This window comes from Sinohyriopsis cumingii, chromosome 15 (genome assembly GCF_028554795.1).
Source record: "Sinohyriopsis cumingii isolate HCF-2022 chromosome 15, ASM2855479v2, whole genome shotgun sequence".
Taxonomy (NCBI): domain Eukaryota; kingdom Metazoa; phylum Mollusca; class Bivalvia; order Unionida; family Unionidae; genus Sinohyriopsis; species Sinohyriopsis cumingii.
The window spans coordinates 89,750,385-89,763,882 of NC_142975.1; the positions used below are offsets into that span (position 1 = coordinate 89,750,385).

Genomic DNA, 13,498 nt, shown 5'->3' on the forward strand with positions numbered 1-13,498 from the left:
ATGTACACCCCAGGAATACATTTTAATTAACAGTAATAGACATGTATCTTGTTTCATTTGTAGGTATACATTTATACCTAAGAATACATTTTAATTAACAGTAATAGACATGTATCTTGTTTCATTTGTAGGCCTTATAAATGTAGACCCCAGGAATACATTTTAATTAACAGTAATAGACATGTATCTTGTTTCATTTGTAGGTATACATTTATACCTAAGAATACATTTTAATTAACAGTAATAGACATGTATTTTGTTTCATTTGTAGGCCTTATAAATGTAGACCCCAGGAATACATTTTAATTAACAGTAATAGACATGTATCTTGTTTCATTTGTAGGCCTTATAAATGTAGACCTAAGAATACATTTTAATTAACAGTAATAGACATGTATCTTGTTTCATTTGTAGGCCTTATAAATGTAGACCCCAGGAATACATTTTAATTAACAGTAATAGACATGTATCTTGTTTCATTTGTAGGTATACATTTATACCTAAGAATACATTTTAATTAACAGTAATAGACATGTATTTTGTTTCATTTGTAGGCCTTATAAATGTAGACCCCAGGAATACATTTTAATTAACAGTAATAGACATGTATCTTGTTTCATTTGTAGGCCTTATAAATGTAGACCTAAGAATACATTTTAATTAACAGTAATAGACATGTATTTTGTTTCATTTGTAGGCCTTATAAATGTACACCCCAGGAATACATTTTAATTAACAGTAATAGACATGTATCATGTTTCATTTGTAGGCCTTATAAATGTAGACCCCAGGAATACATTTTAATTAACAGTAATAGACATGTATCATGTTTCATTTGTAGGCCTTATAAATGTAGACCCCAGGAATACATTTTAATTAACAGTAATAGACATGTATTTTGTTTCATTTGTAGGCCTTATAAATGTACACCCCAGGAATACATTTTAATTAACAGTAATAGACATGTATCATGTTTCATTTGTAGGCCTTATAAATGTAGACCCCAGGAATACATTTTAATTAACAGTAATAGACATGTATCATGTTTCATTTGTAGGCCTTATAAATGTAGACCTAAGAATACATTTTAATTAACAGTAATAGACATGTATCATGTTTCATTTGTAGGCCTTATAAATGTAGACCTAAGAATACATTTTAATTAACAGTAATAGACATGTATCATGTTTCATTTGTAGGCCTAAAGCAGCTGAGCTACATTAGTATAATAGGTTTGTGTCTTGTTGTGGGAGGAGATACACTGAGGAAAGCTAGCATGTATACAGCTAGTACAAACTTCAATCACTATGTTCAGTACGAGAAACAGGAGGGTCACATTCTTGTGACATGGGGAGTGTATTCTCTCTTCAGGCATCCAGCCTACGTGGGATGGTTTTACTGGAGTATCGGAACTCAGGTGGGTATTCCATGCTTGCTTGAAATTCTTTTACAATTTTTTATATGATTGCAATGCCTTGGTTAGAAATTATTTCTGTGTGTTGGGAGGATGAGGCACTTTTTTTTAAACTCTTGCACATTTGCCAACAATATTATCTATGCTTAAATGAAATGATCATGGTTATTTTCAAATGTTTTTAGATTAAACTCAGTGAAAGTTGTGTACCTTTAAGCTAACTTTAATTACAGGCGCAACAAAATGGGAGTCTCTTGTTCAATGATAAGACACAAAAAATGTCCCAAAACTTTATGACGTAAGCTATTACATGGTTATATATTAATTAGTTTTAAATTAGAAAACCTGGAATACAGACAGAGGGGTAAATGAAAGGGAAAGAGTGAACAAAATGTTGGGGGTGGAGTTAGGAATAATAAGGTGTAATACTTTTTTCTTATGCAAACTAAAGGATTAAATATATACATGAGAAAGTGTTTACAGGTGTCATTTGAAATAATGTTGTTGTAGGGTTTAACTCCATTTTTCAGCACAAGATAGGCTATATATGGTGGCCAGTAGAAATGGTGGAGGAAGGATCCAGGGAAAGAACCACTGACCCATGAGAAACTACTGGCTAGCTTTCTCACATACAGTAGTGCAACCCCGCTATAATGCCCCCCACTATAACGCAAATTCGGATATAATGCGGTCATGGTGTGGCTCCCGAAATTTTGTATATTCATTCACACATGAAAAAATATTTTTTGTGCAAAGTACATGAAATAGTGTATAAAAAATGTATTATCATTATGGGGAAGAGATCGCATATTAATTCGAATTAAATATGATCGTTTTGTGGTTCCTGAAATTTTAAATACATGTATGTGTTTTTTTCTTGTGCCTGGAATCATTTTTTTTGAAGTATGAGAAATAGTGTGTAAAATGTTTATTATCACTTTGGGGAAGAGTTCGCGTATGAATTTTAATATAATACGATCGTGGCGTAGCTTATGAAATTTAAAAATTTCACCAGGTTCTTGAAGTGTTATTCCAAAATAAACATTATTGGAAATGTTACTTATTACTGGTCCATGAGTAAAGCCAGTAAGTCATCCTTGTGATTGTCTTCAATTAATTCTGTATACAGTTGTTGCTCAAACAATAGCCAACATGTGTTTCTTCTTTAACTGCATACAGCAGACAATGCGGTGGTTGATAAAAGATTCTCACAATTTAATAAACATCAAAAAACGAAAGCCGCCAACGTCTGCTGGGCTTGGCGGTGTTATTAGACGCAATCAGTTGACCAGTAAATAATGTCCGCTTTATTAGCTGGAAATTGAAAGGGTATGAAATTGTACATGCATTAAGCTTAAAATTTTGTTATGAAAGTGACTGCACTTAGTTCTTGGGTTTTACATGGGTAAGGTGATTGTTTATGAACTCGTTATTAATTTTCTATTTTTTATAAAAAATATTTTATTGAAGAGCAAGTTCACAAATGCAAGCCATTCTCTGTACTTTGCGCAGTTGTTAATATAGTAGTTTTCACACGTTTCTTTCGATATTCACAAAATCTGAAGTAAAAGTTGTATGCACGCTAAAAGCTTGTGTTGATTGGTAATTATTCTTGCTGTAGTCATTCAAACGAATAGAGTACAAGCATTATTTTTTGGAAATTTGAAATGGATAAATGTACACGGAAATGCATATAAGAAAATTTTAGCAGTATGAAATTTGTACAGACACCGTTCATAGACCCTGGAACATAATAAACCGTACACGTGCTTCATCTTTCTTAACCTAATTTTGCTGTTAATTTTTCCCATTGAATTCAGACACATAATGATGTGTGACAAAATTATTGAATAGTTTAAATATGTATGCAATTTTTGCAATGGAATTAAATATATTATGGATTAATTTCAAGCCCCAACGGTACGATATCAGACGGCAAGTAAACGGTGTTGATACTTTGTTCATGCTGTATATTAGACATTGAATTCAGACACAATGATCTGGGAAAAATTATTGAATATTGTAAATCTGTGCAATTTTTCAATGGAATTACATGCATTATAGATGAACTGAATGCCATGACGGCATGATAGTAAACGGTGTTGATACCCTATTCATCATATACATTAGACATGAATGCATGTATATGTGCCAATGAGTTGTTCTCTGAAAAAAGTAAAATACTGTAAAACCCCACATTAACACGACCCCGACATAAACGGAATCCAATTTTTTGGACCCCAATTATCACGTAATAGCGGGATTCCACTGTTCCCACATTGGCCAAACCCAAGACTTGAACCCATGCAGACAGGAAATAATGGTGTAAAAGCTTGCATGAAAAAAACAATGCACTGAAACCTGTCTTACAGAAGTTACTTGAATGTTTGCCTTTAGTGACGCTTTTAAATCATTATTGACTATTTTATGCTAGTCTGTGAAGTAGTTGATTTTACAAGAAAAATGTTGATAATTCTCTCCAGTCAGTAGACATTGTTAACATTATAATGAAACAATTTCATCTGTCATGTTGTCAATTGCTTGATCTAGTGGTAAGCAAAGTGACCTGTTATGCGGGTATACCAGGTTTGAATCCCCAAAAATACATACCGTATTTACCGCATATGTTGGGACACGATAAAATAACTTTTTTTTTTCTGTCCCAGAACTTATGGTGAAACATTTTTTCACATTGGTCATATGTCCCAAGACTTAAGAAATGAAATAAAATTGTATTGCATTTGTGTTTCCCCCCACCCCACTGTACGTTGCAATAAAATAGATAAATAAAACGTTGAATTGATAATAAAAAGAAAGAAACTAACCTTGTGTTGTTATCATTTATTCCTTTTTTCAACATGAGCATTTAAGTATAAAATATTTCCACGAAATCCGTAAGCGTAGGATTCCATACTGTAGCGTGCATCAGTTGTGTGTGGTTGTGCTCCGAAGTCTGAACATGTTATCCGACTGAAAACTGAAGCCAACAAAATCGCAAACAAGAGGGAAATAGTCAACCGATATCTTGAAGATGCCATTCACGCATGACACGGTGTTGGGTGCAAAATAATCAAGATTGAATTGTATCCAGGTCTACTGTATGACAGTATGTCGCAAATAAAAATGATCATTTGAAAACACATTCACTTAAATGTAATTGACAATCTTTTCACCAGCTTGGGTTACAGAATTATCCTTACTATTTACCCGCAGACGTCAATGATACTTTGTATTAATTGTAACCACAGATGCCAAACACATCGAACATGGAAGCCCTGGTGGTGAATAAACATGACTGGCAGCAATCAGTTAACTCCTTCTTTGAACCTACCGACAGGACATCAGAGACAAAAGGTAATTTTTATTACAAAGCAAGCCGATCTCAGAAGCCGACTTTGGTTACTTTGTTTTTTTTTTTGGCAAAGGATATCAATACAAAAGTTATTTTATTGCAAAACAAGCCGACATCGGAAGCTGACTGGATTTTGTGAAGTGAGCCGATTTTTATATATATATATTTTTTTTTGTTTAATATACAAAGACGGCCGAGATATGGAAGCAAACTTGGGTTCCTTTTCAATTATATTCACGGGAATTTTGAAAAAAATTGAAACAATGGAACAAATTTTGACGCAATATAGTGCTTTGGGCACAGATGTCGATGTATTCGCAAACGAGAGGGAAATAATCAACCGATATATTGAAGACAACTGCCATTCACGCATGGTACGGTGTTAGGTTCAAAATAGCCAAAAATAATTTTTATCCAGGTCTACTGTATGACAGTATCTCGCAAAAAAAATAATTATTTAAAAACACATTCACTTGAGTACAAGTGAAAATCTTTTCGCCGGCGCGGGTTACAAAAGTATCATTACTATTTATCCGCAGACATCAATGCACCTTTGTAATAATTACTACAAAAAATGCCATGCACATAGAAGCCCTGGTGGTAAATAAACACAGCTGGCAGCCAACAGTAAACTTCTTCTTTGAACTTACCGACAGGACATCAAAGACAAAGGTTATTTTTATCACAAAGCAAGCCGACGTCGGAAGCTGATTTTGGGCTCGGAAGCTGAATTTTTTTTTAAAGGATATCAATACAAAGATTATTTTATTGCAAAGCAAGCTGACCTCAGAAGCCAACTTGGATTCTTTTACAAAGTATTTTTCCAACTATTGATAGAAATGAAACAAAAAAGTGTCAGACCCCTGCCCCAGGACATTATTGCATTGTTGGTCCTTAATATAATTGTGATATACCTTGGTACATTTCATGGTACGTTCAGAAATACCATAGTTCAAAATTTTTCACATTACCCAGCTCTAGGACTGAAATCATAATTCTTAGATTACAAACCAGATACTCATCCAACTGAGATATCACTGCTGTATGGTTTAGACCGTGATATTGTTAAGGGGTATTCTGTACACGAGATCATTATTAAAGAGTATTATATACACAAGATCATGAATAAGGGGTATTCTGTACACAGTATGATTAATAAGGGGTATTCTGTACACAGTATGATTATTAAGGGATATTCTGTACACAAGATCATTTTTATTAAAGGGTTGTCTGTACACAATATCGCTGTTAAAGGGTATTTTTCATACAAGATAATTATTAAGGGATACAGAATCATGAATAAGGAGTATTCTGTACACAGTATGATTAATAAGGAGTATTCTGTATACAGTATGATTAATAAGGAGTATTCTGTACACAGTATGATTAATAAGGAGTATTCTGTACACAATATCGCTGTTAAAGGGTATTTTTCATACAAGATAATTATTAAGGGATACAAAATCATGAATAAGGGGTATTCTGTACACAGTATGATTAATAAGGGGTATTCTGTACACAAGATCGATGTTAAAGGGCATTGTTCTTAAAAGATAATTATTAAGGGGTACAAGATCATAAATAAGGGGTATTCTGTACACAGTATGAGTAATAGGGGGTATTCTGTACACAGTATGATTAATAAGGGGTATTCTGTACACAAGATCGATGTTAAAGGGCATTGTTCTTAAAAGATAATTATTAAGTGGTACAAGATCATGAAAAAGGGGTATTCTGTACACAAAATCATTATTAAGGGGTATTATGTACACAAGAACATTATTAAGGGGTATGCTATGCACAAAACCACCCTTCTCCACAACAAGTAAAGAATTTATATGTGAAGCCACATTTAAAATTTGTTCTCAGCAGCCAGAAACTTAAATGGAATGCAATACATTAAAAAGTGAAAATGAAACTAAATTTATTCAACTTAATTGTGTCCAAAATGCAAGCAGTATAAAGAGTTGTGCACACTGGGGTTTATAAAGTAACATCTGATACATGTTTCTCTGAATTATAATAGTTTAAAAATAATTTGTGATCAGTAGGTACTATGTTATTAATGAGGCATCACTGTGTACCAGGTATCGGACATTTCCAACAAGTATTGTAATAATTATCAAGACAGGCAATTTGATGTTTGTTATACACTTACAGTCAGTGTTCATAATTAGAATACTCTTGGTCAAGTTTGATTTTGACTTTTTTTCTGGAATTATAGAGTTAGGGCCCTTATTTGTCTTGAAATTTGCCATTCATTTCTGTTTTCACTAAACAGCTTTTGAAGGACTCATTGATTAAATTTGGTTTGAGGCTTTTCGTAAAGAATACTTAGTTTTCTGGCAATTATTTTTATCATTTTCATTTATGCTGAGAAAAATTTGAAGGGCTTCGTGGATTTAAAATGTCAAATTTCATATGAGGCTTTGCAACAAAGTCACATGTAAATTTTGTTTTTGAACAAACTTTTGCAGACTATTGGTTCTACTTTGACTTTGAAGCTGGTCATCAATTTGTACTAAAAACATAATGGATTTCATCGACTGAAACCAAAGTTACAGTCTTGCCAGTATATTAAGAATATTGAGTTTGACTTCGTTTCGTTTTCCTACTGAGTTATGGCCCCTGTTTTACTTGTATCATTGTCCTTCAGTTACATCATAGTGAGGGCATCTGTGTTGTGTGGATGCGTATTTTCAGGGACATCAAAAGAATTGAGATAAACTAGGATCCAATGTATATTGACATGGATAAGGAAGCTATTGCAATTCATTCAACCATGCTGTGTTCTAACTTTGTTTGATTTGTGCTTAAAATAAACTAAAGGAAGCTTGTGTTCCTTATTGCCTTTATCTAAAGAATTTAAAGACATTGTTAATATTTTGATGATTAATATAGGACAGTTCCAGAATAAAGTTGGGGGGACCGTGTCAGAAGGACATACCTTATCTTTGCTTAGAAACCATGGTTACTAAATAGGCTATTTGGATGACACTTTATGTACTGGTTCTTACTGTTATCTTTTGGTTGAATTTCATAATATTTGTATGGTCAAGTGCCCCTCCCCATTACAATTTATAAATAAAATATCACAGTGAAACAAAAATGGTACGCATGCAAAATGTAGTTCTAAATTTTTGTAGCATAATAGAACTCTGGACTGGTATACTAGAAGCAACCCAACCATTTGCATATTCTAACAAAATCATACCAAAACAAAGATGATCAACAAAAGAAATCATGGGTTGAAACAGAAGCAATTCCATCCAGATAAAGGGTCATTTTCAGCATTATGTACAAACTGTATGTTTCCTGAGCAATAATTTTTTTTCTCTCATGATGTCAGTAAGTCGGGAACGATGAACATGTGCAACATTCATATTGTGAAAATTGCATTCTGTGATCTGGTATTACTATAACTGGATTCAGCATATTTCTTTTTGTAGCATTGCATTTTTCTAACTGACAAGTAATAAGTCGGCACAAAAGTGTATGCAGCTAAAACGAAATGTGTTGAATACGTTTTCCCTTAACAACCAGTGCATCCAATGAAATTAACAGACCTAAAGCACAGAAATATCTGCTTGATTTGCCAAGGTGTAGATAGGGTTAACTTGTCGGAACCTTGGCTATCAATGATGTGATCTGATCACCTGAAATTTGGTCTAAACAGTTTGCTTCTCATTACATTGAGCATGAAAATCCCTTAGATTTGTTTTAATGAAATTTCTGGAGCTGATGGCAGCACAAAATAGACTGACTTACAATGTTTTTCTTCTTTCTTCTACTTTTTATCTCTTGTTTGTAGATCTTCCTGTCATTCTAATGTGTTAGTCAACAACTTTTCTTGGCTTTTGAGTTTAATGTTTGTTTTCATTACAAATGGCTTGTTTGACTTGAAACATTGGGAAACTGTTTTGTATTTGTGCCGTTATCAATTTTTGTCTGTCTAGATAGGCTGCACTGCTATATTTCATGTTAACCTAATGAACAAGTTATTGATCAGTATTTTTGATCATGTATTTAGAAAAATAAAGCAAACAATAAAAAATAAAAACGTGTGAAAGGTAACTGGTATTGGAGTTAAGATTAGGATGCAGCAATTCCAAGTAATTGAAACTAGCAAAGTGGCACTCTTTATTTTCATATTTTAGATTTTTTTAGAATAATCATTTCGCAGGTTTTCCTAACTGGTCATCGTGGCCATTTATTTTAACAAAAGAAGTTTGTATGTCTTAGGCATTGTTAACAGAACTTTTAATTCCCTTTATTTTGGTGTATTATTGATGATTGTAGTTATGGTCTATACAGTTTGGCCTTTCTTCAGATGTACACCTGATAAAAAAAGAACTGCTAGCTCCGCTTGGCCATTTCTTTTCCTGGACCTCAGTTGTAAGTTCCACATAGGCAAACAACAAGAAGAGGGCAGATAAATTTTGTTTAGATTTTACTATATTTTATAATGCATTCATTGCACTTCCAGAAGCAGGTATTGTCTATTCTGGCAAAATTTGTTTCCATCTTTCAGTAACTGTTAAATATAGTGTACTTTGGACTAATTCAGGCTGATTTTTTGTGCATAGGGTTGCAGCCATTTTTGGTTATCTATGTGCTTGGATCACATGCAGTTTCTTCAAGTAGCAACTGGGGATAATTTTTTTAGAAATTGACAATAAATAAAAATTGAATGTTTTCTGCATAATAAGAACATGCTCAGTTCGAAAAAGAACTCATTATCATGATATCTTTTCAAATAAATTCACAGCATTCAAACACATGCAACGTCCACCATTTTTAATATTGGTCTTTTAGTCATTTTTGCAAACTATTGACCTAATGTTATTTCAAGTTGAAATTTGTCTATTTCTTATACATGGTTAAATAGAAATGATGGTGAATATTCAGCTTCTTGAATAAACCCATTTTTTTCAGGTACTTTGAATCCTTTTTTTCCTTTTTCCTAAGCCCCCTCCCCCAAAGAAAATATTTTTGCATGAAATACCATAATGATGAGTCCCGTTTATATGATGCTCTTGAAATCAATAGTGTATATTTGTTACAGTGTGAGAGTGTGTATATATATATATATATATATATATATATATATATATATATATATATATTCCATATTGTACAGGTTCTTGGATAAATTTTCATTACAATAAATCCCTATTTCTGTGGTATAAACTGTTGATGTTGCAGCATTAAATGTTTGGTATCCAATTTTTTTTATATTTTCTTAATAATTCTTAATGATTCTGACCAAGTTTGAGCAATATTATGCAGTTCATCATGTAGTGTTAAGGTGTGAAATGTGACTTCGAGTGAGAAGGAATTGCCTTAAAATTTGTTGTCAAGAAATATTTATGATTGTTTTGTTCTGCTTTTTTAATAGAGATGCTACAGATTGATTTTCTGTTCTTTATAATGACAATAATCGTTCAGACTGATATTCCAAAGGAATGATACAGATTAGTTTTCTTTTTTAAATTATTCAAAATAGTTTAAAATTTATCTTTTTCTCATTTATATGAACCGTGTAAATTTTAATTTAAATACCAGTGTCTCTAGATAAGAATCGTACATTGAGCAAATGATCTGACAGTTATAATAGTTATAATATCTATCTGATCACAATCACATAATAATAACTCACTATATACTGTCGGTATATCTCTTCATTCGTGGGACCCCGAGTGGCCAAGTGGTCTAAAGCGTTCTCCGTTTCGGATCACTGCCATCTCACCTCTGTCTGCGTGGGTTCGAGTCTCGGATTCGGCTAATGTGGGTATGTGAGAAAGCTTGCCAGTAGCTTCCTGTGGGTCAGTGGTTCTTTCCGGGTTTTCCTGGGTTCTTCCTCCACCATTAATACTGGCCGCCATGTATAGCCTATCGTGTGCTGAAAAATGGCGTTAAACCCTACAACAACAACATCGTCATTCGTCAGGTCGTAGTCTTCAGCTAATGTGGGTATGTGAGAAAGCTTGCCAGTAGCTTCTCGTGGGTCAGTGGTTCTTTCCGGGGTTTTTCTGGGTTCTTCCTCCACCATTAATACTGGCCACCATGTATAGCCTATCTTGTGCTGAAAAATGGCGTTAAACCCTACAACAATAACAACAGCAAGTCGTAGTCTATCCTCAAAATACATTACACACCAGAAGTTGTACCTAAATTTTGTAATACATGTATATATAGTTTAATGAATGTCAATACGTTTGTATAATCTGATCATTGGTACAGATGTCCGCTTTTCATAAAATGAAGTTTTCGCGCGATGTCAACAAGATTATCAGCAGCCATCTTGGTAGACAAATCCTATAGTGACAGTGTGTACATTAAGCCAGTAAGCCTGAACACACTGCCTTCTTTCTGTGCAGTATTTAATTGTGTACATTAAGCTAGTAAGCTAGTGCCTTTCTTCTGTGCAGTATTTAATTGTGACAGCATGTACATTAAGCCAGTAAGCCTGAACACAGTGCCTTCCTTCTGTGCAGTATTTAGTTGTGACAGCGTGTAAGAAGATAACAGGGTGCGATTTCCGAATTCACAACAGAACACTTTTGGCGAGGACAAAAATACATTGTTTAATAATAAATGGTTTGAATGATCAATTAATTATGAATATGTGCGTGTATATATAATCCAAATATTGGATTTAATTAACATAAGAACACACAGACTTAATGAAAAATACAAATAAATTACTTTACAAAATACAAAGACAAGGGGTGAATGGTTCACAACGATTTGGCAATGAAAAGATGGATATAGTTTACTCAGCTATTAAACAATGTAGAATTGTACTCGTGTAGTAAAATGAATTCACTCGGGTAGTGAAATTATGGTGATAAAAAGGGACAGATATACAACTTAACTTTACAGTCCCGATAGATACAATGGGTTTTACAAACCCCAAAATTAGCCAACAGCTAATTGATTACATGTAAGGAGATACACTCTGTCATCAGTACATTTTATTTCAGCTCCACGGCTGCTACAGTTCAGCTTCATGGCTGCTATGGTTAATTCCTGTGGTTGGCTTTACAGCTTGTACCATGTCGAACCCGATCACTCAGATAACTTTGAACGCTTGGGTCACTCTGGTTGCTCTAGACACCCTAGATACTCAGGACACTCCAGACAGCTCTACACACTCTGAACACTCTGAAAACTCTGAACTGCTGAAAATATTTCCAATGCCGTGTACTATACATGACACAGGCATAATAACATAATGACATTAAACACAGTAAGTTATACGGATTACATTACCGGTACAATAATTACACAACAACAGGTTCAGAAGTAAACCTAACCCTGCTCGATAAGAATCCTACTGTACTAAACAGTTCTTAAAAACGTAGCCTTATGTTACTAATATAAATCCCTTGCTAAGTCGCAAACAAAAATAGAAATATGTGCATTATACTGCATAAACCAAAGCTTCATAGCAAACATACAAAAATAAACATGGTAGTACAATAGTTATAAGTTATATACAAGAAATTAATAAACTTATATACCTCTACAGCTGAAGATGTACAAGTCCTTATAGTAGACCGCTGACTGACAAGACCATCCGTAATGTAAAGATTTTTACCAACGGTGAGGTATTTATAAACAGATATTCAAATAATTTCAGATACACGTTTAGCACTGCATGACAGTTTAAATCCCAACTTGGCACCATCAATAAACATGGGATACAAACTTGTAAAGCCGCCATGTGATCCACATTCCAGGTATTCACGAGGTTTGGAAAATGTAAATGAATAATAACGATGTGGGGGGGATTAGGCTTCCAAAAATTTCAAAAGAGCCCTGACTTTCCTTGAAAGGACACAAGTAAGTATCCATTTAATTAAACTATGCATAATATACCCAATTAACCAAATTGAATGAATCCATTCAATCATATAGACATAAGAAAGCATACATTATAAATTTTAAAATGTGCTGTTTATAAGGTGTATTGCACTATATTATTACACATACGAATAGCATGAACTCGCAGTGTCCACCCACCGGCTGCACATCTGGACTTCATTTCTCTTTTTCCAAAGTATAAGGATCAACCTTGTCAATCAATGATATTTTTTTCAGTGATACCTTGATTTTGATGCACTGCCTAAAGTATCAAAATACGATATTGCATTCTGTTGTGGTTAAAGGTTAGCCATGCTACTTGGAATCGGGTCACAATTAATAGTTCCAGTTCAGTACCCACGAATGTAGTCCCAGTCTAATTTTAGAGCATTTTTTCCTGTTTCCTTTTGGTGGTGATACAAGAGTTAGATTTAGGCATTCTTGGTATGGATCTAAAGGCAATTGATTATTCTTTAGAATATGAGCTTATGGTGTGGTTGTGTGTGTGATTGCGACAGTGTACAGTGAGTAATAAGGTCTTGGTGATAATCCGGAAGTGAAATCTGTGTTCCATTGCATGCTGGTTTATTTACAGTCCAGCCTTTCAAAAAAATGCTGGTGAACCTTCATGACAAGAACTTCACCATGAAGTCATTTTTGAAGGTATTTTAGATTAACATATGATTTGTACTGAATGTCACACAGTGGAAAGTTAAGTATTGAGAAACAAATGTAAAAAATATATAGTAAAATTAGTTTTATGCTATGTCCACTTGTCTACCATCATGGTGGTGCATGCTTGTTGTTAGGCAATGCATTACATCATCAAGAACCCTCTATTCATGATGTCTTGTTGATATTGG

The 13,498-nt window shown here is 33.7% G+C and overlaps 1 protein-coding gene across 1 annotated transcript; it reads left to right on the plus strand.

The window, feature by feature from the left end:
* Nucleotides 1-1,197: 1,197 nt before the first annotated feature.
* On the plus strand, nt 1,198-5,490 carry LOC149782275 (protein-S-isoprenylcysteine O-methyltransferase-like). Its single transcript, XM_089934859.1, has 2 exons — nt 1,198-1,417; nt 1,945-5,490. The coding sequence occupies exons 1-2, from the start codon at nt 1,277-1,279 to the stop codon at nt 2,017-2,019; spliced, it is 216 nt and encodes a 71-aa protein (XP_089790985.1). The 5' UTR covers nt 1,198-1,276; the 3' UTR covers nt 2,020-5,490.
* Nucleotides 5,491-13,498: the final 8,008 nt, after the last annotated feature.

What these genes read in the sequence shown, in the direction of transcription:
- LOC149782275 (XM_089934859.1), top strand. Translation starts at nt 1,277, where the DNA reads ATGTATACAGCTAGTACAAACTTCAATCACTATGTTCAGTACGAGAAA. An exon ending in ACTGGAGTATCGGAACTCAG is followed by an intron (nt 1,418 to 1,944) that starts GTGGGTATTCCA and finishes TCCATTTTTCAG; the next exon opens with CACAAGATAGGCTATATATG.